At 53.8% G+C, this 27527-nt stretch overlaps 2 protein-coding genes across 5 annotated transcripts in view; one reads left to right on the top strand and one right to left on the bottom strand.

Annotated features, from left to right (window-relative positions):
- Nucleotides 1-17594, top strand: part of DRC1 (dynein regulatory complex subunit 1) — a 41393-nt gene extending 23799 nt beyond the window's left edge. Inside the window, exons 8-17 of one of the 2 annotated variants that reach the window (XM_032867003.1) lie at nt 2909-3048; nt 6770-6904; nt 7182-7414; nt 10650-10762; nt 11851-11940; nt 12466-12552; nt 14359-14543; nt 15648-15788; nt 16140-16242; nt 17463-17594. In XM_032867003.1, coding sequence (XP_032722894.1) covers nt 2909-3048; nt 6770-6904; nt 7182-7414; nt 10650-10762; nt 11851-11940; nt 12466-12552; nt 14359-14543; nt 15648-15788; nt 16140-16242; nt 17463-17519 — 1284 coding nt within the window. In that variant the 3' untranslated portion in view covers nt 17520-17594. The remainder of the gene's footprint in view (nt 1-2908; nt 3049-6769; nt 6905-7181; nt 7415-10649; nt 10763-11850; nt 11941-12465; nt 12553-14358; nt 14544-15647; nt 15789-16139; nt 16243-17462) is intronic. The other variant, XM_032867004.1, reaches the window with a different exon arrangement.
- Nucleotides 17595-19091: 1497 nt separating this feature from the next.
- Nucleotides 19092-27527, bottom strand: part of OTOF (otoferlin) — a 92047-nt gene continuing 83611 nt past the window's right edge. For 2 of the 3 annotated variants that reach the window (XM_032867005.1, XM_032867007.1), the window contains 13 exons: nt 27369-27505; nt 27109-27243; nt 26614-26751; nt 25962-26089; nt 25672-25842; nt 24925-25085; nt 24063-24205; nt 23578-23666; nt 22089-22187; nt 21701-21942; nt 21407-21585; nt 21200-21300; nt 19092-19294 (listed from right to left, as the gene is read on the bottom strand). In XM_032867005.1, the coding sequence (XP_032722896.1) occupies nt 19114-19294; nt 21200-21300; nt 21407-21585; nt 21701-21942; nt 22089-22187; nt 23578-23666; nt 24063-24205; nt 24925-25085; nt 25672-25842; nt 25962-26089; nt 26614-26751; nt 27109-27243; nt 27369-27505 (1904 nt within the window). In that variant the 3' untranslated portion in view covers nt 19092-19113. The remainder of the gene's footprint in view (nt 19295-21199; nt 21301-21406; nt 21586-21700; nt 21943-22088; nt 22188-23577; nt 23667-24062; nt 24206-24924; nt 25086-25671; nt 25843-25961; nt 26090-26613; nt 26752-27108; nt 27244-27368; nt 27506-27527) is intronic. The other variant, XM_032867006.1, reaches the window with a different exon arrangement.

Here is a 27527-nt window from a genome sequence, read left to right on the forward strand (position 1 = left end):
AGCTTTGCAACCGTATCTTTGCATAATTGAAGAATAAGGGCGGACAGTTAACAAAATCAATTACAATTTTAAAATATAAAACTATCTTCAATGTATGACAACCAAGGATGGCTGTGTGTTGAGACTAAAGCCTGAGATAATTAACAATAGAGTCACCAGGACCAAAATTATCTCAAGCAGGTTTGAAAACAAATAATGAGTCACATAATACAGGCAGCCGCTGGTGGCTCTGTTGGGTGAGACTACCAGACTGTTAGTTCGCAAGTTCATTGACAACACTGCCAGTAACTCCCAAGGGGCATCGTGACTGCGGAGGCCACGGGGGTCTTGGACCAGAGCTGGGGTGACAGAGCAGCTGATCTGGGATCCCTTAGAGATGGAAAGCCCACAGTGCGTGTTGCATTACTAGTCCTTCCATGTGTCAGTCTCCTAGGAACATATTCTAGCAAAGAGCAGGAGCAGGTGCGTTCCAGAAAAGAAAATGAAATCGGCTAATAAATAATTAACCAGGAGCGCAGGCAAAGAAATGCAAATTAGAACCGGCAGGTGACAGAGTTTCTTTGTTTGTTGTTTTGCCTATAAAATCAGCTCAGATGTGAGTTCTTTCAGGGCACAAAGGAAAAGACATGAACTGCTTACTAATTTAGCTCAGAGTTTTGTGAACCGTATTCAGCCAGGTGACGTATGTGTGGTGGTTTCACAAAACTCACAAAAAAAGTGAGTCAGTGATTTTTTTTTTTCCTTTCAAGATGTATTGTGCAGGAAAAATAGAGAGTGGGTTTCCGTTGTGAGTATTATCTAATGATTGGACTTCAGGGGTGAAATTTACATGAACACTCACTGCTAGAACTCACGTGCTCTCACTTCCTTATAATTGTAAAAACTGTCCTATGGCCAAAGTTTGGGAAATGCTGTCTTAGTGACAGGGGCTTATTGCAAAGCTATGAGAAAAAGGGGGTCCCGACAACCTCAGAGCAAACACCAGGCACTCGGGGTCTCAGCTCCTCACTGTTGTTCCAAATCAGAGCAAACCCAGAGAGCATTCATACCTTCCAGATTATCTCCTTCCAACGAGGAGCTTTTCTGCTGGACTTTGTACTGAGCGACCTCCTAGGTCGGTGGCCTTCTCCATGTCCAGGGCTGGTCACATGTGAAGCAGCTGGGCTGGTTTCATTTGGAACACTGGGGCACAAACCATTGCGAGATACCTACCAACAGTGGAGATTTAGAACTTTCTGGAATAGTTAAACAGGGTGCTCTTGACTGATTCTCTCGGTTATCCATGCCAATGCCTTTGTTCTCTGCATCACCTCCTGGCCGTTTACCGTCCTTGAGGATAGTCCAGAGCAGGGAGGGGACGCTGCCTGAATTCTCCATCTAAGCTGATTCCTTAGCAAGGCCCTGTAGCTGCGTGGAAGGGGATGGGGGAAGGAGGCTTGAAAGAGTGCCACATGTCACATGTCCCTGCTTGTCAACCTCTGATTACACTTATTTGCATCGTCTGTCCATCTGTTCCTGCATTTCCACTCAGGAAAGGCCGGAGCAAGCTTGCCTCTATTTGCCCTGTCTCTAGCCCTGTCCCGCTCTTGACAAAAAATTTTTTTTTTTACCCACAGTCAGCATGATCTGTCTTCTTCCCTTCCCTCTTTCCTCTCTTCCTTCCTTCCTTAGATTTATTATTTTAGAGAGAGAGAGAGAGAGAGAAAGAGAGAACATGAACGGGAAGAGCAGAGGGAGAGGAAGAGAGAATCCCAAGCAGACTCCATGCTGAGTGCAGAGCCTGACGTGGGGCTTGATCTCATGACCCTAAGATCACAATCGGAGCCGAAACCCAAGAGTCAGATGCTTAACTGACTGTGCCACCCAGGTGCCCCCAGAGTCATCTCTCTCTATTGCCAGGCTGCTCTGTCAGCCTCTTTTTTGAGCATTCCCTGCCTCACACCCGACACTGCTCGTGGTTTCCCCAAAGCACACCTCACTCCCCTTGCCTCTCTGGACCTCTGTCCCCTGAGGCGTCCCCATGAGTGACTCCTCCTCATTTTCCAGGTCTCAGACATGCTGGTGCCCACTGTTCAGGGATGCCTGCCTGGCCTTCAAGGCCACGAGCGTCCCAGGCTACCCTGTGCCTACCCCTCTCTTCTTGTCACTGGTGCTTGTCGATCTGTCCCTCTCCTAGATAGGGCAAGACTGTGGCTTTTTCAGCAGTGTTTTCTCAGCAGCACCTGGAAAAGGGTCGACATAGAGCAGGCCCTCAGATCAGTATTTGGTGAGTGAATGAATATAGATAATGGAAATCCAGAAAGAAAGGATGGTCATGTCTAGCGTCCTTTAAAATGAACACCGTCTGTTAAACACCAGCACTGCCGGTTGGAGGTCAGAGCGGAGACACCTCTGTGGAAACGAGAACTTGCGTTTCTGCTGGGGCGATGTGTATCTCCCCATGAGGGTCTGGTGCATAGCACCGGAGCGGGCCAGACTGGAAGGCTCTAAATGCCATCTCTCTCAGGCTGTAGGGACACAGGCTTTAAGCTTGCAGCAGAATGATGGATATTTTCTGTAAAGATTTTACTTATTTATTTGTGAGAGAGAGAGGCAGAGGGAGAGCAAGAGGGAGAGGGAGAAGCAGACTCCCCATTGAGCAGAGAGCCCGATGTGGGACTCCATCCCAGGACCCTGAGATCATGACCAGAGCTCAAGGCAGACACTTAACCAACTGAGCCACCCGGGCGCCCGAATGTTCGATATTTTTTCTGGTTGGCCTTTCATTTACCCCTAATGACAGATTTTCTAAGAATTCAGGGGCAGGCACTTGTCCCTCCGGTTCCTCTGACATGAATCAGGGACCCTCAGGTACGAGTGATGATAGCGGGGCCAGTGAGATCATGACTTTTTTAAACTTCAACGGTAGGTTCTTGAGCAGCAGCTTCAGCAGATGAAAGCAATTTACCAGCTAAACCAAGAGAAGCTGGAGTACAACTTCCAGGTGCTGAAGAAGAGGGACGAGGAGAGCACAGTGATTAAATCCCAGCAGAAGAGGAAGATTAATCGGTAAGCAGGCCTGCAGCCCACCAGCCCCTTCCGCTCGGACCATGGGGATGGGGACGCGCTCTTCTGTTCTAGAGGAGTGCGAGCTGGTGAAGATATGACACATCTTATTAAAAGAGTTTTTTTTTTTTTTTTAAGATTGTATTTTTCTATTTGACAGAGATCTCAAGTAGGCAGAGAGGCAGGCAGAGAGAGAGGGGGAAGCAGGCTCCCCGCTGAGCAGAGAGCCCGATTCGGGGCCCGATCCCAGGACCCTGAGATCATGACCTGAGCCAAAGGCAGAGGCTTTAACCCACTGAGCCACCCAAGTGCCCCCAAAAGAGGTCTTTTCTGGGAAAAAATAATGCTTTCTGCTGCCCCACCGCCTCCCCCATGAAAGAGTGTACAGCAAAAGTCCGTCTCCCACCCCCTGTTCTGTGTGGTTCCTCTTTCCCACCTCTGTAGTAATTGTTCATTTCTTTTGTTTCTTCTAGAATTTCTTTAACCACATACAAGCAAACACAGATAAATGCTCTCACCCCCGGCTCCCCCATCCCCCCACCCCGGTCTGTTCTTAGACCAAGCGATAGCATTCTTCTATACACACTGTTCGGTGTCTTGAATGTTTCCATAGCAGTTCATCAAGAGCTTTGACAGGATCTAATGTCCCTGTGGATGGACATTTAGATTGCTTCTAATCCTCCGCTCTTGCAGATGACACCAGGGCCAGTGCCCACGCCAGCGTCCCACTCTGCATTTGCGTAGAGCCGGCTGTAGAGTAAATTCTCCACTTGCTATTACAGAAGCAAGACTGTGCATTTTAGAGAAGTAGGAAGTACCACACGTGGAAGTAAGATAAAAACATAAAATCAGGGGCGCCTGGGGGCCTTAGTCAGTTCAGCGTCTGCCTTCGGCTCAGGTCATGATCCTAGGATCCTGGGATCGAGCCCCGAATCAGGCTCCCTGCTCAGTGGGAACCCTGCTTCTCCCTCTCCCACTCCCCCTGCTTGCACTTGCTTTCTCTCTCTCTCTCGGTGTCAAATAAATCAATAAAATCTTAAAACCCATAAAAACACCATATGCCTACCAGCAGAGATCAAGTGTGTAGTGTGTCTCTTTCTAGATCTCTCCTTTCTCTCTCCCTCTCTCCATCCATCTGTGACAGCCACAAATCTGTACACTTTGTGAGGTGCTCTCTGGGAAGGCTTCCTGAAGAAGTGAAATAATGAAGGGGGAGGGATGGGAATTGGTGAAAAGGAGTTAGGACTCCAGGGTGGATGGGGCCAGAGCCAGGAATGAAGGGCGGGGCTGAAGGCAAGGAAGTAGGAAGCCGAAAGTTCCACATTTGATGAAAGAGACTGCACTGTGGGAGGGGGAGGTTGGTAGGACGGGAGGTGGGCACAGGTATGTGAGGCAGATCTTGGGTTTGATCCCAAGGGCCGAAAGATGAGTGACCTCAACCCCACTGTCCCTTCCCTGGCTCTTCCCTCTGACTTCAAGCCTGCACAGTTTCCCTTACCCTGAAAAACCCTTCAGACAACCCTGCTGCTCCTACGTGAGGCCAACTCCTCCTCCTCTTGATCACGAGGCCATTTTCTTCTCACCACCAGCCCCGCACCTCACCTCCAACACTCCTAATTTGACCTCTGACCCCAGAACTGGACAGCCGCTTCCCTCTGTAGGTGATCAATGATGTCCTTCTAAGCAAACAACCACGGCTCTGCCTCAGGTCTCATCCTGTTGTTACTGGCACCGAATCTCAGAATCTTTCTTCTTTGGCTTTCATGACTCTAAAATATTTGCTCTTTTTTCTCAGTGTATTCCTAATTGGCTTCCTTTGGTGGTTCTGCTTTCTCTTGCCTGATAAGATATTCTAGAAAGCATCTCTTCCCTTTGCTTTATATTTTTATTCCAGCGACCCTCTATACCAGTCTCATGGCTTTGAATATGATCTTTTTTTTCAAAAAGTATTTTGTTTATTTGAGAAAGAGAACATGAGTCGGGGGTGGAGGGAGAGGGAGAAGCAGGCTCCCCACTGAGCAGGGATCCGACTCGGGACTTGATCCCAGGACGCTGAGATCATGACCTGAGCCTAAGGCAGACGCTTAACCGACTGAGCCACCCAGGTGCCCTGAATAATGACCTCTTTCTCGATGACTCCCAGCTACATATCCCTAAATCGACCTCACCTCCTCACTTTATCTGGGACTGCTGAAAGACATTTAAGCTTGGACAGTCGCTGTCACTGCCAGGAGACAAGTTTTGAAACCCGGCTTGCCTACCCTCCCAGTTTTCCCATCCTCCACCTCTGCTCCCTCCATCTCTAGCTTCCAGCCAGTCACGGAGGATGGGACGAGTTGGGGAGCCTCCCCTTACAGCCACCTGTCTACTTCCTGTCTTGATGCCTTGCCCCGACCTGCAGCATGCACCTTGAGTTGATTTTTGTTTTATTAGCTTCTGTGGTTAGATGACACATAGAAACCCCTTTACTAAGTGCTGCTGGGAAAAACACTTTGGGATGGCTACTTAATACATTCTTTTTTCTTAGTAAAATTTTTTTACATCTATATGTGGAAAGTCTCCTAGAATGTTGTAGTTAAGGAACTGAAATGGATATCACTTTTTATCAGATATCACTTTTTAACTTAGGCTTTTATCAGAGCCTAAGTTAAATGATTTTGCATTTTATTGAGGCTGGAAGCGTGAAGGGTGAATGTTTATGTGTTTAGGAACCCTATGCTTATTTCAGGATAATGCTTAAGACAGAAAATTTTATTTTTAGAATTTTTAAACTGAAAATATGTAGGCCTTCAGACTCTGTCTTCCTGTGTAAGTGGGGCACTGACATAAGACACCTCTTCACAGGTTTGAAGTCTGACATATGGTCCTGGGTCTAAAAGCTGAGACTGCCATGCATATTTCATGAGACAAGTTTCCATGCCCAGAGCTCTCAGAGCAGTGAGATGTGGAGCTGTGACATGCCTGGGCCCACAGGGCCATTGGCAGGCTATCACTGTCCCTCACTGTGCTGGAACTTTCGGCCACGCCCCTGGAGGGTAAGTTCCAGGCCTCAGCTCTGGGCTCCCCGGAATCCTGTGTAAAGTGTCCTCCACCGCGCTTTCATGCTCCGCTGTGATGAGTGTGTCTTTGCCTCTGGCTCGACTGATAGTACCTTCTGCGGGAACATATCCCTGTACTCTCGCTGTATTCAAACAGAGCCCTGGCAAGAGGCCGTCCATGTTTGATGAGTGAGGGAGGGAATGAATGAACAGTATTGGCTCTCTGAGGATAGAGGGCTCATAGCTCGTAGACTTGTGGTGTGAAGTTTTACTTTTTTCCCTTCTATTTTCCTTGTTTTAGACTGGAATTGAACATCCAGATCATGGTAGTGAAATAGTTGAGATCTGCCCTTTAAAGACGTGAGGTGGCGCTCCATAGAGACACGCTTGCAGACGGCGTGTTGGGGAGGATTGGGTCACGCTTCTGAGCAGGAGACGGTCCCTCCATGTGTCAGGGGCTCTGGATCATTGTGAAGGCGTTTAGTCCTGGACCATCCCCTTACCTCCCGTGGCCTTCCTTTCCCCGATCACAGTCGGGGCCACTGGGTGTTGGAATAAACGGGAGAGTTCTTTGCACCTGCATGGCTCTGGCCCTGGGGTCTGTAGTGCTTGTATAGTTGCTGAGAGGAATGGACACCACAGCTTCTGTTCAGCTGCGGATGAACTCTGTCCCCTCCGCCCCGCAGCCTGCACGATGCTCTCAACAATCTGAGAGCGAAATACAACAAACAGATCAAGCACTTTCAGGAGGAGAACCAGTCACTGACCTCTGACTACAAACGCTTTGTGACGCAGTTCAAGGAACTACAGAGAGCCATGAGGTATTTTAGGGACCTGGGTCCCAGGCACTTGTCCTAACTAGAGATGGGAGGCACAGAGTCCTTTGTGCTGTCTTCCCCGCCCCTTCCCTTGCATGTCACCTACCTTTTCTTGAGACGCGTGGGGACCGCATCCAGGCTGTCTGTCATAGGAGAGAGCTGGTGACCCAGATCGGGGAGGCACCACAGCTCTACCTCTGGGCTCACCCTCCTGCTCATGGAGGGGACCCAGGCCAGGCCCCGGGGTCCCCTGGCCATGCCGAGCAACTCTCCTTCACAGGCATTTTGCTCTTGTTGATGACAAGCAGTTTCGGGAGATTTGGCTGATGAACGAAGAGGAGGCAAAGGATCTGATCAGCAGAGCCTTTGCTGTAGACAGGATCGTTCATACCCACCACCTGGGGCTCCCCTGGACGGCACCAGACTTCTGGTTCCTGAGGAATGTGGGACCGATCTCTCAGCAGCCGCGGAAGTCTGCCGCGCAGATCTTAGAGGAGGTGCTGATGCAAGCAGGTGACTGGGACGGCATCCTAGAGCCCCAGAGCCCCCGAGCCTCAGGCCTGTCCCGACCATCCAGTCAACCCATTCATTTCAAAGACGAGCACGCTGAAGTCCAGAGAAAGGGAGGAGGTCTCGTAGCTGGAAGGCCCATCGTTGTGGCTACTAAGTCTCTAATTTAATTGACAGCTTTACCCTCTTCCCTGTATTATAATCTGGTAGTTCGATCTAGAAGCTCGATCAGATTCAGGTTCAGTTTGGTTTTGCTGAGTACATTGTCATGTACCTCCACTGGGAGAAACTAATGGCGGGTTGTCTCTCTCTCTTTGGGAGGTTGGTAGCCATTGGTAGTCATTGTCTAAGATCCATTCATTGCCTTAGGGGTTGCAAAATGGTGATATTCTACATTCTATCATATGTCTTCGTGTAGTAGCTGGAACACTTCTGGAAACAGAATCTTCCCCTCATCAGCCATATGTTACCCTGAGGCACAGTTCGTACAGGAAAAACAGATGCTGTTCTTTCTCTCTTTACTAGTTTTCACAGTAAATGGCTGGGTCTTTAGCATTTTCCAAAGGTGGCTGGTAACGTTTTATAAAATAAATATCATTGGCCACCTGGGTGGTGCCGTCGGTTAAGTGTCCGATTCTTGGTTTCTGTTCAGGTGGTGACCTCGGTTTGTGAGATCCAGCCCCACGTGGGACTCTGTGCTCAGCTTGGAGTCTGCTTGAGTTTCTCTCTCTTCCTTCCCCCATCCCTCCCCACCACACACACTCTCTCAAATATATAAATTAATTAATAAAAACATATCATTATGGACACATTGGATTTAAACAAATTTGATGTGTTTTGTTTTACTGCCCTTATTCTTACTGGTGCTCACGTTGTCCCATCCGGCCAGTGGGGGTCTATTCCTGTTGGCTTCTGGGTCCTTTTGATACAACCTCAGTAGTCATCAATAGCTTCCAGGCTTTCCAGAATGACCCAATTTCCAGTCTCACATTATAACATTCCTGCTTCAAGTTTGTAATCAGCAAGTTCTCAAGGTCAAGGCGGCCTAGCTCTTTTAAAGGGAATGGTATTTTGAAGCCATAGTCTGGGAGCTGGAGTGCACATTAGTTGGGATAGATCAATTTTTAGGGCTTCCTAATGGATGAGCATAGGGTGTAGAATTAGATTTTCACCATAAAATAAATCACTTGTTCCTTCCAACACTTCCTCATCATCGGGATGCCAGAATTTTTACTTAACCTTATCAAGGTACATCTCATTTCTCTTAACTTGAAAATCTTGGTGCACAGTGACTCCAAAATAATTATTTGTTGTTTTTCCCACAACCACAAAACAGTTGCAGAATAAGTATCTACTTGGCACTAACAAAATGATTATGAAAGATTGTTTGAACTTTTTTGAAGTTCTTTTTACTCTTAGGACACATTCCACTAGGGATGTACAGACAGATTGCGGTCTTTTATTTATTTTAAATTTTATTTTATTATTTATTTTTTTAAAAGATTTTGTTTGAGAGAGATAGAGAGCTGGGGGAGGGGCGGAGGGAGAGGGGACAAAGCAGAACCTGTACTGAGCGAGGAGCTGGACACTGGGCTCCATCTCACAACCCTGAGAACATGTCCGAAACCAAGAGTCAGATGCTTAACCGAGTCACACAACCACCACCCACCCCCACTGGTGTCTTTTATTTTATTTTTATTTTATTTTTTTTAAAAGATTTTATTTATTTATTTGAGAGCAAGAGTGATAGAGAGAGAGCACGGGCAGAGGGGAGGAGCAAAGGGAGAGGGAGAAGCAGACTTATCTGTGGAGCAGGGAGACTCACACGGGGCTGGATCCCAGGATCCTGGGATCATGACCTGAGCCAAAGGCAGACCCTTAACCGACCAAACCACCCAGGTGCCCTGGCTGGTGCCTTTTAAAGCCACTAAGAATTGTTTCTATTTGGTTATGTCACCAACCGAATACATACTTAGGTCTTTTTGTTTTGTTTTACTTTTGTTGTTAGGGATTGCTTTTTACAATTTAATTTTGTTTTTATAGTTATGTAAAATAGTTCCATCCTTCCGAAGTCAAATGTACAAAACAAGGTATACTGGAGGAAATGTAGTCTTACCCTCCCCACTCTATTTTTATCCTTTTCCTGTAGGTAACTATCTGAAAATGTATGGTTTATTTTTCCATTGCTTTTACAAACAAATGTGTATATATATTTGTTTTTATTTATACAGACCTGCTTTCCTAATGAAAAGCATATGTTTTTCTCCATCTTGCCTTTTTCACTTACGAAGTATCCTGGAGGTCAGTCTATAGTAGTAAGAGGGCACGTTTTTCATGTGTTTTTGTTCGGTGTTCCTTTGTGTGGCCACACTATAACTTACTCAGATATGGTCTGTTGGTGGCCACTTGGAATATTTCCAGGTTTTGGTCTGTTTGTTTTTGCTCTTATAAACATTGCTGCAATAAATAGCTGGGTGCGTTTGTGTCTGCATATTTTTCCCGGTGAATTTTTGGGATAGATCCTTAAAGGTAGGACTGCTGGATCAAAGGGTAAAGGCCTCTGTAATTCGGCTGGATCTTGCTCCATACCGACGGGACCATTTTGCACTTCCACCAGCAAGATGTGTCTTATACTTTTCAAGATATCATTTATATTGTCTCCTTTTATCTTTCGAACAACTGGTAAAACCTGGTAGGGCAATTTTTTAGGACTATTTCCAGATGAGGGTTATACAGTATAAATCATTTTTAAATTTCTAATTTTAATTAAGAAAATGTTTGGCTCTTGCTATTAGCTACCAGTTCTTGCTAAGAAGTGAGGCTGTTCCCCGGACCGTGGTTTCGTCGGCAGCTTCTGATCTGTGGCCGGTTCAGAAACCACCTAGCAGATGTGCTAGATTATTCTGTAATGTGAGAATAAACAGGTTCGAACTCTCCCTTCCACTTCCTGGTCATGGCGGGATTTTGAGTATGATGTTGGCATAGAGATGAAATCTAGAACAGCAAAGCATTGTAGGATGGCAGAATTCTCCTGCTACTCTCATATTAAACCAACCCCCAGCCTCCCTGTTTTTGCCACACTAGGCTTTCTTTGGCTAATGAGACTCCATAGGACCTTAAAGAGGCTTTTTAATGGGTAAATTTTCTCAAGAAAATCTATTTGTTGCTCAAAGTCAACAAAATCAAGCAAGGATCTCCCTTTTCTCCCCCTTCTCTCTTCTCTCTGCCCCGTCTGCAGAAGAGGAGGGGACAGAGAAGGCCGCCTCGGAAGCAGAGTCTTACCTCGACCTGCCAAAGCAGATTTCCCCAAGAACTACCAGAAAGATCCTGATGCTCCTGTGTGATGAGTCGGTGAGGCCGGCCACGTGGGGCTGCGCTGGAAGGACCCCCGGCCCCTGTGTCCGGTGTGCTGCTGCTGCCCAGGCTGGCCGGGCCGGACGCGGCCTGGATGCAGGAGGCCACAAGCATCGAGCAGCAGAGCTGGGGCCATTCACAGACAGGCCCCGCCTCAGAGCTGCCCCCAGCTGGCAAAGGGGTCCTCCCTTTGTGGGTCAGCAAGGTGTGGGCCAAGTTGGCCCATGGGCTCCAGCTAATTAAAAAAAAAGAGCTGATTCTGCAAGAGAAGGGGCGCCCGTCTCACCTCAGTGAGCCCACCTGCGTGGGCTCAGCTGACGTGGCTTGACTCTGGGAGCACAGTCTGTGATTTCTCGGGGTGTGTTCGGCTCCAGGTATCTCTGCGGCATGTTAGCCAGACCCACGGGATTTTGTGTCAAGGGTGCTGGAGCTGGCTCAGCTGGGAGTTGAGGCGTTCCAGCAATATGACTGGTGCACAAGCCCGTATTTCTGAGATGAGTCCAAGAGCTGCAGCCAGGACTGGCAGCCTCCCATCCCCTAGGGACACTTCTCTTTGGCCAAGAGCTGGCTTTTGCCCCTGAGGGCGGCTCCTGCTGGGAGAGGCCATGGGGCAGGTGCTGCTCTTTCTCACCGGCTTCCTGCCAGTGGCCGCCCCCCCCCGCAGCTCTCCCCCAGGCCTTCCCAGCTCTGAGTGCGGGCGGGCGCCCAGTGTCCCCACCCACCCCCGCCGTCATGTCCCCCCCCACCCCCCATCTCAAAGCCTGCTGCCCTGGTCTCTGGATACTGGAGGGCCAGCCTCTGAGGGAAGCGACTTTGGGCGGGTGAGGATCTGTGACTGGATCAGGTATGGGCTGCTCTGGGGGACTTAGAAGTTTGCCCAGGGGCTGGGGGTGAGGTGAGCCTGTACCCTTCTGAGGTGGGAGGAACTAAAGCCATGATGAGAACTGGCCTTGTGTCCAGGAAGGGCTCATCCCCGGGGCCCTGCTCTGTGGAGTCATCGCTGACAGTTACACAGAGGTAGGCTGCAGACCCGGCACTCATTCCGGAAACCCGTCTCTGACTGGAGATGTCATCTTCCTTCTCAGGGTTTCCTCATAGAGAGCAAGCTGCTGAGTCTTCTCCTTCCCCTGGAGAAGAACGAATGCTATCTGCTGAGGCTGGACGCCGTCTTCTCGGTGGGTCCCGCTGGGCCGAGTCGATGGGGTGGGGGCCTCGTTCTCAGCCGGCCTCCTCTTTTTTTCCAACATTGCTGTGGCCCTGGGAAGAGATATGGGTCTCTGGGCTTCTCTGGGCTCTCTGTCGCCTCCTTCCCTTTCCTCGTTCTCCATGCCACGAATTGGCCACGGATTCTCCCAGCCCTGACCCTTCCTCTACCAGCTTCTCTCTCACGGCCTGGCTCTCAGACTGTAGGTTCTCCCCTACACCCCTGAACTCGGATGTGTGTCCAGCCTCCTCTAGCGTTCTCATACCCACCAGGCCTGTACAGAGCTGTTCGTGACTCTGAGCGTTGTTTCTCTGCTCAGATGTGATCTCATTGAGCTTCCCCGGTGTTGAGTGGCCTCACTCTGGGCCGTGGCAGGTGCTGGGGGGCTCGGGGGACAAGCCAAACCTCCAGCTCTTAGGAGCTGAGTGTCTGTTAACTCTCCCAGCCGGTGGACTTCTTGCTGTGGTGTTTGAGCAATGCTCCTGTTTCTCCCCAGGCCCTTGGAATTGAAAGCGAGGACGACTTATATAAACTGGTGAACTTCTTCCTCAAATACCGAGTTTATCATTCACCCTCCGGTCAGGTAACATGAAGTGCAATAAAAGAGAGAACGTTTGAAATTCTGGAAGCCCCCAGAGGGCATTGCTGCCTTTGTATAATCCTTCCAGAGAAACAGTGCGGGTTTTATGTCAGAGATAGCTAATGTAGTGTTTCCGGTATCATTACTTTTTCTGTTTGCAAGGGAAAGAATGACGGGGGATGGGAGTCTGTTCCTGGGCCCTTCCTCAAAGCCAGGCTTCAGCCCTGGGAGCCCGGTGCCCATCAAGTTCTGAATATTTTGATCCTTACCACTTTCCTGCAAAGCAGGGCCCATCTGTAATACTCATCTTGATTGTAATGCACTATTCTAAAAAAGCCACCATGTTAAAAAAATATTATAAAGTTTTAACTTAAAAATTAAAAACTTGAATTAAAAATATGGTTCGTACTGCTGGCTCCAGGGTGAGTATCCTGATAGGTTTCTAAGAAGAATTGGCAGGGTGAACAAAACGCAGAAGCCATAAAGGGGGGAAAATAGGATGTATTTGACTACGTGAAACAAAACAAAACAAACACAACCCTGTGGAGCAAAAATCACTGAAAGCAAAATTAAGATAAAGATGACAGCTGGGGTGGGGGTGGGGAATGTTTTTAACTCCTACCACAGTTAAGGGCCTATTTCTTTGATATACAAAGAACTCAAATAAACCAATAAAATGACCAACAACTCAATGAAATGGACGAGGGATATGAGCAAAAATCTCCTATAAGAGGCAATATGAGTAACTTCTAAACATATGAGAAGACAACCAGGCTTCTTATAATAAGAGAAGTGAGAATGAAAACTGTTCCAATTTCCATCTGCACCTGTCACGTAGGCAAAACTCTGAGAGTTTGATAGGATCTAGTGACGGCCCGGGCGTGGGAACCAGACATGCTCCTGTCACTGCTTATGAGCCGGTTGTTGTAACCTCTGTGGAGGGCAGTGTCCAGTGTGGATGACAACACCACAAACATGTCCCCAGCAGTTCTTCCTCTAGGATTTTGCTCTGCAGCTCTGTCTCAATACGACGAAAGCACGTGCTTGTTGTAGCTCATGGGTTTCAGCACCACTCGAAATGGGAAAAGATCGCAAACAACCTACAACTCCATCGCGAAGGGATTGATTTCCTCATCCGTGGTGCATCGAGACAGCAGAACGCTATGCACCAGGAACAAAACACAAAACAAAAAATCAAGGAAGTTCTTTACACAGTTTTTTACGTGAAAATATCTCTAAAGTTTATCGGTATGTGAAAAATGCCAAGTGCAGAACTGGGTCTGCCGCAGATTATTATTTGTGTGAAAACAGGAGGGAAGGCGTTGCTTATATAGACAGAGGATTTCTCTGGAAGGAGGGTAAGACCTTGATGACGTTGGTTTGCCTGCGGGTGGTGAACGGAATGGACCACGAGAATGAACTACAAGTAGGAGGAAGACTTTTTTAAATTAAAAAATTAAAAGGTAGTTTGTGATTTTTGATTCAAAAAGATAAATATATATATGTGGTGTCAGCTTTATGAATATCAGTGAAATGAATACCTATGAGTCCCGATTTAGAAATAGGAGGTTATCGCTGTTTTGAAGCCCCCGTGTGCCTCTCCCTGATCCCATCGCGCTTCTCGTGCTCTCTTGCCGCTCACCGTTTCTTCCGTCCTGTAAATGTGTCCCTTTGCATCTTTTCTGTAACCTACTGTAGACTTTTCTCCTTTTTCTGTCTTCAGACACTCATGCTTGCTCTGCACCCCCAGTCCACAGTCACCGTTGCGTGTTTCTCCAGCTCAACCCCTGGCATCTGTCGCCCCCATAGGAACAAACAAGCCTGATGTCGGGACAGGAGCCAGGAGAGGAGATAGACCTCGAGGAACAGAAGGAGGAAAGCCTCGTGGAAGGGGAGCCGGAAGAGAAGGAGGCTCCCCCTTCTCCCAGTCTCATCCACCCCAATGATGTCCTCAAGATCCTGGAGGCCTTTGTCATGGGTCTGAAGAAACCCAAGTACGGTGCTGGAGGGTTTTCCTGAGGCCCAGGAGAGCGGGCTGGAACCCGGGCAGGAAGGAAAAGATGATGGGGGAGGGCTGGAGGAACCCGTGGGCACAAGTGATTTGCATTTCCTCATGCATCATTCATTCAGGGGTCAGTCACGGGGTCTGCTGTGTGTAGGTCACACCTTGTCATCAGGACAATGGCCAGAATGTAACAAGGTGTCACACTGCTCAGAGGAAGCAGTGGCAACCCCCCCATCTGGCTTGTCCGTGAGGGCTTTAGACACCTAGACTGGGTTTTCTGAGGTGGATAAAGTGGGGGAAAGGGCATTTCAGGGTGTCACAGTGTGGGGAAAGGTGTGTTCGAGAATCATGACGGAGAGGTGTGGCTGCTGTCAGGGTGTTCCCTGGGAAGTGTGGTCAGTGGGTGGGGAGCCAGGCCAGATCTTGAATTGATGGGACTGGAGCCAGACCATGGTCTTGAGGAGAGGGGCAGCCATGGGTAGGCCTTTTTTTTTTTTTTTTTTTTTAAGATTTTATTTGTCAGAGAGAGAGAGAGAGATTGAGCACAAACAGGGAGAATGGCAGGCAGAGGGAGAAGCATGGAGTCTGGGATCATGACTTGAGCCGAAGGCTGACGCTTAACCCACTGAACCAGGCACCCCTAGGCTTGCATTGAAAGAACCCTTTGGTGGCAGGGAGGGAGGTGATGTTGGCTACAGGAGAGCAACTGAAGGCTTGTCCCGGTGGAGGTGACGATATCCTGGACCAAGGCTATCCTCGAGGGGAAGCCAAATTTTGAGGGGGGTTTGAGATGCGTTAGTGAAAAAAATGGGCAGGATGGAATGCCAGTGAGGTAAACTGGCTGAGAGAAGGGGGTGGATAGAACGCCAGTGATGCTGTCACAAAGGGGACAGTGGCACCAGGAATCGGGAACGTTGATGATAGTCACATGCCTTTTCTGGGAATCTGCCATAAACCGATAGGCTGGTGTAGGGGAGTGGGTAGGTGGGCGGTGGGAAAGTGAGAGTGTGAGGGGTGGGCGCTGAGGCTGGCACCACGTGGAGGCCCAGGGGTGCCAGGTGGAGACGAGGCCACTGTCACTCTTGACCTTCAGGGACTCTCAGGCACCAGTGAAGATGAAGTATGTGCGAGATAACTCGAAGGACTCGGAGTATTGGGAGGCCCTGACCACGGTTATCCCTGATGCCACGCAGAACCTCTGGGACGCCCTGTACACAGCCCTGGAGAAATACCAGTGAGTGCGCATGTCATTGTGCAGGAAAAGGAGGAGGCCAGGCAGTTGCTGGGGAAGGATCCTGCTTGCCAGGGCCACATTTGCCACGTCCCTGGGTTGGAGAGAAAAAGCTGCCTTTGAGAGAAACCTCCTGCCAAAGGGGCCTGTGGTGTTGGGTGGCTGGCCCCCCGGCCCAGGGGTCCCATTCTGTTCCTGCCCACCTGGTCCGTTCAGGGCAGGAAGGTGGGTGGGTGAGGCTTCTGGGCTCCTTTTCCACCTCTAACCACAACAGAAACCCAGAGATCCCCACCCCTCCTTGGCAGAGGACGGAAGAGGAGTCAATGAGCCTCTAACCTATTTTTCCACCCAAAGCCTCGTCCTGACCCAGAGGGCCAAGCTGCTGCTAGAGAACCGTTCCCTGGAGCAGCAGAACACCGAGCTCCAGATGCTGCTGCAACAGTATCTAGATTCCAAGGTGGGTGGCAGGGACCCTCCAAGGAGGGCAGGCAGGAGGCTGAGGGAGGCCGTGGGACTCCTCTTAGGAGATGAGTTTCTTCCCTCACCAGAGCAAGGGAGCATTGAGATGTGACATAAAATATGAACAGTCATGCCTCAGGTTGGGACAGAATTATCAGCCAATGGAGAGGACATTGCCCCAAGTCTCCTCCAGGTCGTCTGGGCTATAACAGGGCCCCTCTGATGCCACGGTCTTTGGTGCCAGCTGCTTGCTGGACCATTCTCAGAGACAGGGCCAAAGCCCACCATAGTGTCACAGGCCACAGGGCCCTACCTTATGAAATTTCCCCTTTCTCGTACCCCCTCTGTGAAGTCGATAGGGCACAAGTGATTCTCCCAAAAAGGAGAGTCAAAATCAGGAGACTCTGTGACATGCCCAGAGCCCTGGGCCCTTCCCACCTGCCGGCCCAGGTTGTCGGGCCTGGGATATGACGTGGCTAGAAGACGCTCCAGCTGGGACAGATATTCCCTGGTCCCCACTCTTGATCACGCCGGTGACGGTTGGGGCAACTTGCCCGTGGCCAGCGGGAGAAGGAATCTCACCGTCTCTGTTTCAGAGGGTAGAGTCTGTTCGTCACACAGTGGCTGGCTCTGCCACTGGTGCTGGCCAGGACAAGTCTTGACGCACTGGGCTGAGGGCGGGTCCTCTGTCACCAGCTGTGTGTGGGAGAGGTGACTGAGGTGACTGAGGCCACAGCCACAAGCCCGGGAACTGGGAGTGTGGCCCTGCCATGGTTTCAGGCCCCAGGCCACACCTGAACGGAAGCTGTGGTAAGCCTTGGTGTCGTGATGGCTTCTCGGCCGGTGACAGACCTCAGAGGGCTGCGTGGCCCACGCTTTCGTCCGTGCTGCTACCCCAGGAGGGCGGGGAGGAGCAGGGAAGGGCAGGGCTAGACCGGGAGTGGGTTGCACAGGTGAGGGGCGGACGGAGGAGTTGAGAGTGACTCAGAGCAGGAGGCTCAGAAGGTTACCAAAGGTTGTTAGCTGGCGGGAGCAGAAGCCAGACCAGAAGCCGCAGGACTTCTCCTCTGAAGGAAGGCAGCCTGGCGGCTTTCGCTGCCGTTCAGAAGCGCTTGGGGAGGAAATGCTTGCAGACACTTGGAGGCTGAGGAGAGCCCATGGGTGCGAAGGAGGAGGGCCCTGGGAGAAGTGTAATGACCTTTCCGCTTTCGTTTCCAGATAAACTCTGAACTGCAAGTTCCACCAACTCAGGTGCTCCGGGTCCCCACGAAATAGAGCTGGGCCTCCGAAGGCTGCCGTGTCGGGCTGTATGCTGGGGCCGGGGCCGGGCCCAGAGCCGCCGCTGGCACGTTCCCCCCGAGGACCTGCCTGGGACCACTCTGAGTCTCCGGAGCTGCCGGGACAGGGTCCGGTGAACTGAGGCAACGAGTCGGTACCCGTATCCTGCCGTCACCATTAAAGTCTTTAAAAAGTTGTGGCTGAATCTCTTTGAAGAGCTCAGGTCCAGTGACAGGCTAGGCCACCTCAGACTGGGCCAGAACAGGCCGGTCACTGTGGGACTGGGCCTAGGCCAAGGGCATGGGACCCCCTTCTCGCATCTGGGGGCAGTTGGTGTTTCTGACTGGAGGCTGGAACTTCGGGGGCTTTTGTGGGGTCTTTTTTATTTTTTTTAAGTAGGCTCTACGCCCAGTGTGGAGCTTGATGCAGGGCTTGAACTCATGACCCTGAGATGAGACCTGAGCTGAGTTGGAGGCTTATGCAACTGAGCCTCCCACGTGCCCTGGGCTCCTGTAGACTCTTTAGCCTTCACATTGTCCTTGGGCCTGCAGGACCCTTTTGGTGAGCTTTTGGGGTCCCTGGTTCCACCTGGTATAGCGTGAGGCTCTTCCCGTGGGCAGCCTGGGCAGGTGGCCCAGTGCCTTCAGCCCTTGAACCCTGGGCCATGAGACTATCCAGAGAGGAAGAGGTGGAGAGGTCCAGCTGGTGCTGAGTCTGCCAGCGTCAGAGGGCTCACCGACCCTGTGCCCCTATTCTGGTCCCCCCGCTTTGCCCAGTGCTGGTCAGCTCAGTGTTTAATTCCTTTTATTAAGAGACAAACCACCACTCAAGAAAGGAACAACAGCCAACAGAAATCCAGCTCTCACTGCAAGCACCACCTCCTAGCCTGGCCTCCACGAGCGCCGGGCAGGGCGGGTGGGCACGGGGTGGGGTACCGGGGTTCACCCTCGCTGCGCCTCATCTAGGCTTCTGAGCACTGGACTGTGCAGAGGAAGCTCTGGGAAGTGATCGAAACCCACAGGCAGGGCAGGGTGTGGCTCGTGAACCCACCACGGCAGCTCCCTGGGCAGCAGGAGGAGCCACTCCGGAGGGCCACAGGGCGGAAGCAGCCGCCTCCACCCCCTTGGCTGGACGGGTCTGGCCCACGAGTGCAGAACAGAGAGGGGTGGTGTGGCCTCGCTCACAGGATGCTCTGGGGGAGGGAGGGTGGTGCTTTTTGCTTATTCATTGTTTTCATAGCTGGGGGCACTGGCTAATTCTCAGTCAATTCCATTAAAGCTTTATTCCTCCCCTGGAAGGCCTGGGGGAAGGTCGGGGGTGGCCATAGGGAGCCAAGGGTGCTTCAGCCAAGGAGGGACAGGACCCCACTCCCGCCCACCCCACAGGCGGGGACCAGATGGGTGGCCCAGGGCAAGCAGCAGGCCTTGGGGGGGAGGTGGGATGATGAGAGGGGCAGGGTCACCAGCCCAGCAGCCGGCTTCTGGGACCTGAGGCCACAGGGGTGGACACTGGGCTCCCCAGGATGAGGAGGGGCAGAGGCTCGGCCCGGGAGAGGAGTGGCCAGGCAGGAGTGGCCACCTGGCCGAGGGCTTCACGCCCCGAGGAGCTTCTTGACCATGTAGCCGGGGAGGCTGTAGAGGAAGAGCGCCAGCATGAGCAGCCCCAGCAGGGCCAGCACTATCTTGATGATGAGCCACTTGTAGCGTGTGCAGATGAGGTACTTGATGGACTTGAGGGGGTTGAGGAACCAGACGAAGGCGGTGTCAGGCCGGCTAGGGGTGGCGGGGGACAGGTCGTCAGGCAGTGGGTCTGCCCGGGGACACCCGGTGCCCTCAGTGCTTCTGGACCCCCACAGGCCCTGTCCCAGCCCTGGCCCCGAAAGCAGTGACTGGAGTCAGGGTTCACGCCCTTTCTAAGTACCAGTTTCGCTGCTTACATGCTGGCGGTGGGGGGGGGGGCGTTCTCTGTGGGATCCCCTGGCATCTGGGCCCCTCCCAAGGCTGAGAGACTTTCCGGCAGTCCCAGCTGTCAACCTTCTCCCCCCACCCCTGACACTCGCTCAGTAGGGAAGGGGCCGCCACCAGGGCTGCTCCCTGTCTGAGCTCCGGGGCTGCCCCGCATGGTCTCTGGGAAACCAGCGTGTCTCAGCCTCACCCCCTTTCTGGGGAACATGAGCATCTGTCCCCACTGGGCCACTGGGCTCTGAGGAGCCCCCGTGGGACGCCTACCACTCGTTTCCCCACCTCTCCCCCGGCCTCCCGGCCAAGAGGGCCGGCTAAACTTTCCCTTCTGCAGTCGGTGTTACGACACAGTAGGTTTTACAGGAGATGAGATAGAATATTCAAGTATTGAATAAGCCTTTTCAAACTCCTGTCCCAGTGACCCCCTGAGGACGCAGACCACGCTCTTCAGAGCCTTCGGGGCAGAGTGGGGCTCCGGTGCAGGGCACCTGGTTTCCTGGCCCCTGTCTGAGCCTCAGTTTCCTTATTTGCACAGCAGGGTTAAACTCGGACCCTGCCTCTGGGGCTGGCAAAGGGCGGGAGAGACACTGCACACGTAGGGCTAGGTGGCTAAGCTGAGGGGCCGGGGTGGAGAGCCTTCCTGGGCAGCACGGCCTTTTTCCTTAGGCTCTGGGTGGGGAGGTCCGAGCTGGTGGGAACTAGTGAGGCCTTGCTGGCTAATTCTGGCCAAACCTTTCCCTGTCCCCCATCCACATGCCAACTGCCTTCTGCCAGTGGCACCAGGTTAGAGGCTGGCTGGTTGTCACCACAACAGGAAGCAGTGTCCTGCCCAGAACACCAAGCTGGCCATTTGAAAACTGGGCTGGGTCTTAGCTCTAATCTGCTCGGTGACCTTAGGCAAGTTGTTGGGCCTCTCTGGCCTAATACGCACTCATAGACAGCAGTCATTTTGGTTCCGAGAGCCTATGGGACCGTGGGACGGCTTGGAAGTTGCCCTGTGTGTGTGTGCGCGTGTGTGTGCGTGTGTTTGTGTACGTGTGCCACGCACTGCGGAGCTCGGCAGCCCGGACTCCAGAGAAAGAAGCGAGGGGTACCAGAGCCAGCAGGACGTCAGGCTCAGGCCCCAGAGCCTTCTCAGCCAAGCAACCTGGCTCCAGGTAGAGGAAGAGGGCGAGGAGGGGGAGCAGCAGCTTGAGCTGCAGCAGTTGGAGGCCCAGCCCGCGGTGTGTGCGCCCCAGGACAGGCGCCCCAGGACTGAGCCGGCAGACTTGCGAGGGTTCAAGAATCCTGAAGCGCAGGTCTGGGCAAAGGCTCAGGCTGTGGCTGGGCCTCGCTACGGGGGGGTGGGGGGTTTGCCCCTGAGCTGAGTGTGGGCACTTCTGGGGGCCTCCCTGCCATCAGGGCTGCTGGGGACCTCACACCCCAGCGCTGCAGCTGCTAGCTTCTGGCAAAAACTAGGAAGAGCATTTTACTCTGTGAAATGGGGCCTTCTCTGGGAGAGGTGCCGCTTTCCTGCAAAGGTAGCCTGTGCTTTGGTTCAGAGGGAGAGGTGGATTGTGGGGAGGCGGGGAAGCAGAAAGGGGAGCCCAGAGAGGGATAGAGAGCACAGAGGTGCTTGCTTAGCAGGAGCAAGAAGTCAAGGTTCCAGCACCTCCTTCCTATTCCTGTGGCCCCAAGGACCAGCGTTGGGGGTGGAGGAGCAGGCAGTGCACTCACTTGGGTTTCTCTAGGGGGTCAGGTTCATTGCGGGCCAGGCCCACAGGATTCTTCTCTGCCTCCTCGGCTGTCAGCAGATGCAACTCTGCCTCCACCTTGCCCTGCAGAAAGGAACAGAAGGATCCCAGTGCCCAGGAGGGGTGCTGGGCCCTCAGCACCCTAGCCAGGCCCAGCCCGGCCCTCTGCCCAAGCCGCAGTGGTCCTCACCGTGAGCTCGAACTCGTCATTCTCATTGCGGGCCAGGAGGGGCCACCAGCCTTTGACGCGCTTCTGCTTGAAGATGGAAACCAGGGGCACGTCCACCTCCCCCGTGGCCATCTCCATGGTGCACTGCTTGGCCGTCTTCGCGCCCCGGGGAAACCGGTTCAGGTCCAGCTCGATGGCCCCTACGGCAGCCTCAGAGTCAGCTCTGATGGGCCGGGTTGGGTTGACCCTCCCCAGGGTGGGTTCCCCCTACCTCAGCCTCCCCCTCCCCACCCGCTCCGTTCCCCAGCCCTGCACCCAGGAAGTCATCCGCGGAGAAGTGGTCGGCGTCCCAGATCTGCAGGGTGAGCCTTGCGGGGATCTTGTACTCTGTCTCATCCCAGGAGAACATGGACTCCTTCTTGGAGATGACGATCTTTTCCTCAGCAGCCAGGTAGTCGAAGGGGAACAGGTAGCGCCAGTTGAAGTTGCCCTCGCCAGTGAGGGAGTGATAGTGGACATCTGTGTCCTGCTTGTCCTCCTGCTGGCCCTTCAGCCACCTGCCCGGTGTCATCGGCTTCAGACCTGTGGCCGCCCGCAGGGAGCCCCCTCCCTCTTCTCCTGCCTCCCAGGAAGATGGGCTCACCCAGCCCAGCGTGCCTCCCAACCTACCTCTGCCGCCCCAGCCAGGGACCCTCTCACCCACCCCCGCACAAAAATGTCACTGGACTTCTCCCCAGTGAAGAAGTCGTCGTCCTCCAGGACCACCTCATCTGTGTTCCACACGATGACCCGGAGCTCGTACCTGGGCAGGGGAGAGGCTGGCTTGCAGTCCGGGGCTGCCGGCTGCCCCAGGGTCTTGGATGTAGATGGGGCAGGTAACCGAGGGGAGTTCTGGGGACTCGGGGTGAGCATGGGTCTGGGCCAGGTTGGGGTGGAGAGAGCTGATTCAGGGAAGGGGGTGAGGAGGGGGAGTGGAGAGGACAGGGGGATGGTGGGGCCCTGGATGACGGAGAGAGGGTCACCAGCCAGCATGGCTGCTGTGAAGAGACCTCTAGGGGAAGCCTGTCTGGCCGGCCCGCTGGGCCAAGAGCACTTTGGCGCACACTCCTGGACAGAGGCTGGCCCGGGGCCAGGAGGGGCAGGGGCCGCTGCTGGGCTCCTGAGCATGATCCCGGTCTTCAGAGGCCAGAAGACATCCAGTTCTAACACAAGTGCATATTGAAGCCCAGCAGCTGGCAGTGGACACTCATGCAATCTGGTTTCCTTCATGTCCTTGTCCCCAAAAAGGATTTTTTCCCCTTGAAGTATAATTGTCATTGCAAATTGGTGGTTACATTTCAGCCATTAGGAGAGAGGTTGAGTCACCCCCTCCATGTCACTTGGAGTGTGGCTCTCACTGGAGTTACGTCATACCTTGACTATAAGTCCCGGGTGACACCGTGGGGTGACGTGTCCCCTAGTGGCCGGCCCGGGAATAGCATCCTCGTGACCTCACACCTGGAGGCTATTTCCGGCAGAATTTGCTCTATAACTGGCAGGACCCAGTGCAAAATGGAAATGTGGGGCCCCTTTTAAAAAGTTAAGAATTTAAATATCGCCATCTTGAAATAAGCAAGGGGCCCCTCTGAGTACGGGGCCTGTGCTACTTCCCCATCCCCTGCAGTCAGCCCTGGTTCCAGGCACCGAGGATGTCAGAACTGGCAGCAACTCCATCCTGCCATTTTACAGATGGCAAAACTGAGGACCTGGCAGGCAACGTGACCTGGCCAGGGTCAAGTGGGAGAGGCAGGCACTTTGGCCACCCTCCTGCATATCTCCTCAGCGGGGGTTTTAAATAAAAGCTGGGAGAGCTTAGTGACAGCCTGGAGTGGGGACAACACAAGGAGCAGGCTCGGGGGTGGTGGCTGCTGTGAGGATGGCAATCCACTGGAGGGTGCCAGCGAGGGCGCATCGCCTCTCAGACTCTGGGACTGCACCCAGGGGTGTGGCTCTGCCTTGGTCAAGAGGGCCCACCCAGGGCCAGCCCCACTGAGGGCTCCAGGGGTTGCTCTGTTCCCCCTCCCCCACCAGGCCACAGGGGAAGCACCACTGACTAAGGTGATGTGGGTGATCTGAGCCTGGGGCCCCTACAGGAGGGAAGGTTGTGGAGGGGTGGACGGGAAGGAAGTAGGTGCTGGGCTGCAGAAGCTCACTTCTTGGGCTTCCGGGGGGAGATGTCCAGAGGTGTCCCGGGGGCCGGCATGTCCATGGGGAACATGTCCACCCACAGCTCCAGGCGGCCCTGCGGAGGAGGGAGGCGTGCTGATCTCCCCACGGGCTCCCCCCTGCCCAGGAAGGCCAGCTCTCTCCTCTGCCACCCTCCACCCCACCCCGCAACCTGTGTTCCCTCAGGACCCAGTTCCTCCATTTTCATCCTGAGATGCCGGAATTTCTACCATATCACCAATAGCCAATCCCAGCTTCTAGGGGAGGCAGTCCAGGGCTGCCCCGGAGCCCACGTGACTCTCGCTCAAAGCAAACACTCCCAGCCCTGGAGTCACTGTGAGGGGCCGCGGTGGGGAAGTGCCTGCCAGATTTTTGGGGATGTGGCGACCAGTATGAGGATTCTACAGACTCCGGTTGGGACGCCCCGATCCTAGATACCAAAGAACCTCAGATCTTGGCCCGCGAGGGTCACCTGCTCGATGCCTGGCTTGTCAGGGTTGAGCAGTGGCCGAGTCTCCACGTGTTCGGGCACCAGGCGGCAGCCCACACGGGGGATGTCCTCCCAGTGCCTCAGGGCACACAGCGCCACGTGCTCCTCTGTGGGCTTCCTCTGACCTGTGGGTGCGGGTGGGTCGGCTGCACACGGCCTCAGCAGAACAGAAGACCTGCACTGGGCTAGACTCAGGGGCACAGAGAGGCCCCAGAACCATCACCTGGCCATCTTATCTCCTTTTTACTGTTGGGGAAACTGAGGCACAGGGGAAGAACTGGCTTGCCCAAGGTCTCAGCTGCCCCTTAAAGCCTAGGGAGTCCTGTGTTCTGGGGTTTGCTCTGGCTGGGAAAGCTGACCAGAGACTCCTCCTGGGCTGTGAGGGTGGGAAGGGCAGGAATCCACTTCCTGGCCCAGCACCCCGAAGGTGGCCAGCAATATTTCTTCAGCACACATGGCTCTCTATTCTCTGGGAGGTGCCGCATGGGCAAAGGAGGGACTCGGAGTCAGATCTGAGCCCACACCTCACTCTGCTTCTGAAGAGCCATGTGACCTCGGGCAAGTCACTGTAACACTTTGGGTTTTAGTGTCCTCAGCTGCAGAATGGGGAGAACCTTCCTACCCGGCAAGAATTCTGAGAGGGAGAGGGAAGACAAGTGGGCAGGTGCTATGCAGGATGGGAGGTCAGAGGCTGGGCAGACAGGAGTGGTACTCTAGGCTGATAGGCAGAGGGTCTAAGGAGACCCCAGTCTAGGCTTCAAGGTCCTGCCTCAGGGAAGTGTGGGTTCCTCTTGGCCTCTGACTGCCCTCCCCCCACCCGTGGCTGTGCCCAGAGCCCCATTACCATTCTCGTCCTCGATCTCGGAGGGTCCAGTGAAGACACGGTTGGACACCCTCACTCTCCCGGGGGGCCCAAAGTGGGGGCCGTCCACTTTGCCCTCCTTGCAGAGGCGGGTCAGGATCTGGCTGGGCTTCATGGGGTCCCGCCAGATATTGTAGCCATGTCTGTGGGAGGGGACACACGGACTTCGTGGGGGCTCAGGGTGTGGCTGGGCCCATCCCCAGGTGGTAACGGTCTTCAGCCAGTTCTTTTAAGGTGGCTGCTGCCCCTTGTCAGCAAGTGGGCCCCACCTGAGACACCAGGGCTGCTGGAGGCTGATGTCTCTGACCCCAGGCTCCATGGTGTCCCAAGGATGGGCTTTCAGCCTCCCCCAGTGCAGCCCAACCCATTCCCCAACTGTGCCCCCTCCTCTGGTACTTTGAAGACTCCCATGAGGACCCTGATAACCAGAGAGCTGAAGGATATGAACAGAGTCACGCAGCCTGTCAGAGACTGGCCAGTCCCCAGTGGACTCTGCGGGGCAGTGCCTCCTCTCCTCCCAGCCCGGGGTTCTCTCCTTGCCCTGCCTCCTCTGTCCTGGACTCCTCTGGCTCTCCCCTTGTCTTAGAATCTGTGGTCTGCCCAGAGCCTGTAGGGAAGCTGCCCTGGCCCGGGACAGAAACCATTCTAGAGCCACCTTCCCAAATCACAATCTCTGATCTTGTCTTCAGGGTCAAGGCCAGCACGTGTGCACAGACCCGCCCCACGCACATGGAGTAGGTCTGGGCGATGCCGCAGGTGGCGCGGTGCTTGCTGTAGAAGCGGTTCTCCAGGTCGATCTTGGTTTCCCCAATGAGGTCGTCGGTGCCTACCAGATCCCAATCGTACACGGCCACCGTCAGCATGGATTCCATGGGGAAGGAGGCCTCGATGTCGAAGGACCTGGCAGGGTGGGGGGGTTGGAAGAGCTGAAGGTCAGGGGTGGGGTAGGGTGGGTGGGGCTGGGGCTGGGAAAGCCGGGGTAAGGTTGGGGGGTGCACGTGGGACACAAGGAGCCTTACTTTCCAAAGACAGGGTTGAGCTGCTTGGAGATATAGTTCTCCTTGTCCCGGATGTCTGTCTTGCCCAGCCGGATGGCGATGTAGGGGTCAGCTTTGCCATTGATGTCTGCGGGGTGCAGGTCCGTGGCCTGGGATGGGGAAGGGGTGCTCCTGCTCATACAGCCTCCCCGCATACCCTGCTCATCTTCCAGTGCCCTCACCCCTTCCCTGATGGTCCCGTGATGGCAAAGGGTGGGAGCCCTGGATCAGAGACAGGAGCCTTGCCGTGAGATCCTGGGCAAGTCACTGCCTGTCTCAGGTCTTGGCTTCCTCCTCCATAAAAGATGGGAACTAAGGGCGCCTGGATGGCTCAGTCTGTTAAGCATCTCCCCTTGGCTCAGGTCATGATCCCAGGGTCCAGGGATGGAGCCCCGTGTCCGGCTTTCTGCTCATCGGGGATTCAGCTTCTCCCTCTCCCTCTGCCCCCTCCCCCACTCATTCTCTCTCTCTCTCAAATAAATAAATAAAATCCCAAAAAAGGAAAAGGTGGCAACTAGACCAGATGACCTTCCTGGTGTCTCCCAGCTGGGGTGGTCACTTAGCAGCTGCTCAAGTTCCCCCTGGGCAGAGGGACTTGGGAGACAATGGGGAGAGGATCTGAGGGGAGTCTTACCCTGACCACATAGACTCGGACCAGCACATTGATGGGGTCATTGCTGGGGATGCCCTGGAACATGCCGTAGGTGGGGTCGTAGCCGGCTTCCCGGGACACGTCCTCTGGGAGTGGCACTTTGTACACGCACAGGGAGCCCTGGGGCAAGGCAAGGGCGCCAGGGTGCAGTTCCCACAGGCACAGGGTGGCATTCAAAACTGCAGTAGGGTCTGCACCCTACTGCTCTGGGCCTTAACCCTTTAGCTGCTGGATCAGACGGAAGTTCGGGGTTCTGGAGGGAGCGCCCAGGGCAATGTTGAGGGTGGGGGGCTAGGGGCAGATGCTCTTTTTTTTTTTTAATCAGCATAGAAATACTTTCATACTTTGCCAGTCAGTGTAGCTGAGAGTTCCACCTGATGGTCAGCCCTGGGCTCGGGGTTTGGGGAGCGTATAAGAGCTGGCCAGGGAGGGGGTCGGCTCAGGGTTCAGGGCCTGGGCACATGTCCTTCGCCTGACCTTGAACCGGCCCACGATGCGCTCCTCCTCAGTGGAACCATCCTCGTCGTCTCCTGTCTTGCCCCGCAGCAGGTTGAAAGTATGCAGCCAGTCCTCAAAGTTGTCAAACTCGGACTCCAGTTCCTTGGGGTACACCTGAGCCGGGCCGGGCCGCCGGTGGGACAAGGCGTGACCACGTGGCCTCTGGCTTGCCCCATCTGCCACGTCCTGCCCCAGGCAGGACCCCACGCCCCTTCCTGGGTCTGCTCCCCAAGCTTCACCTTGAGCTCATCAATCTTGGGTTTCTTCTTCTCAGGGGCCTCAGAGCCCTGGCCGGCGCCGGGGCTCTGGGTTCTCTTTTTCTTCTCTTCCTTTACTGCCTTTGCCTTCTCCTTGCCCTTCATCGGCCCCTTCAGGCCTGGCCAGAACCAGAAAAGGAG

This window comes from Lontra canadensis, unplaced genomic scaffold (genome assembly GCF_010015895.1).
Source record: "Lontra canadensis isolate GAN:19392208 unplaced genomic scaffold, GSC_riverotter_1.0 scaffold32, whole genome shotgun sequence".
NCBI lineage: Eukaryota > Metazoa > Chordata > Mammalia > Carnivora > Mustelidae > Lontra > Lontra canadensis.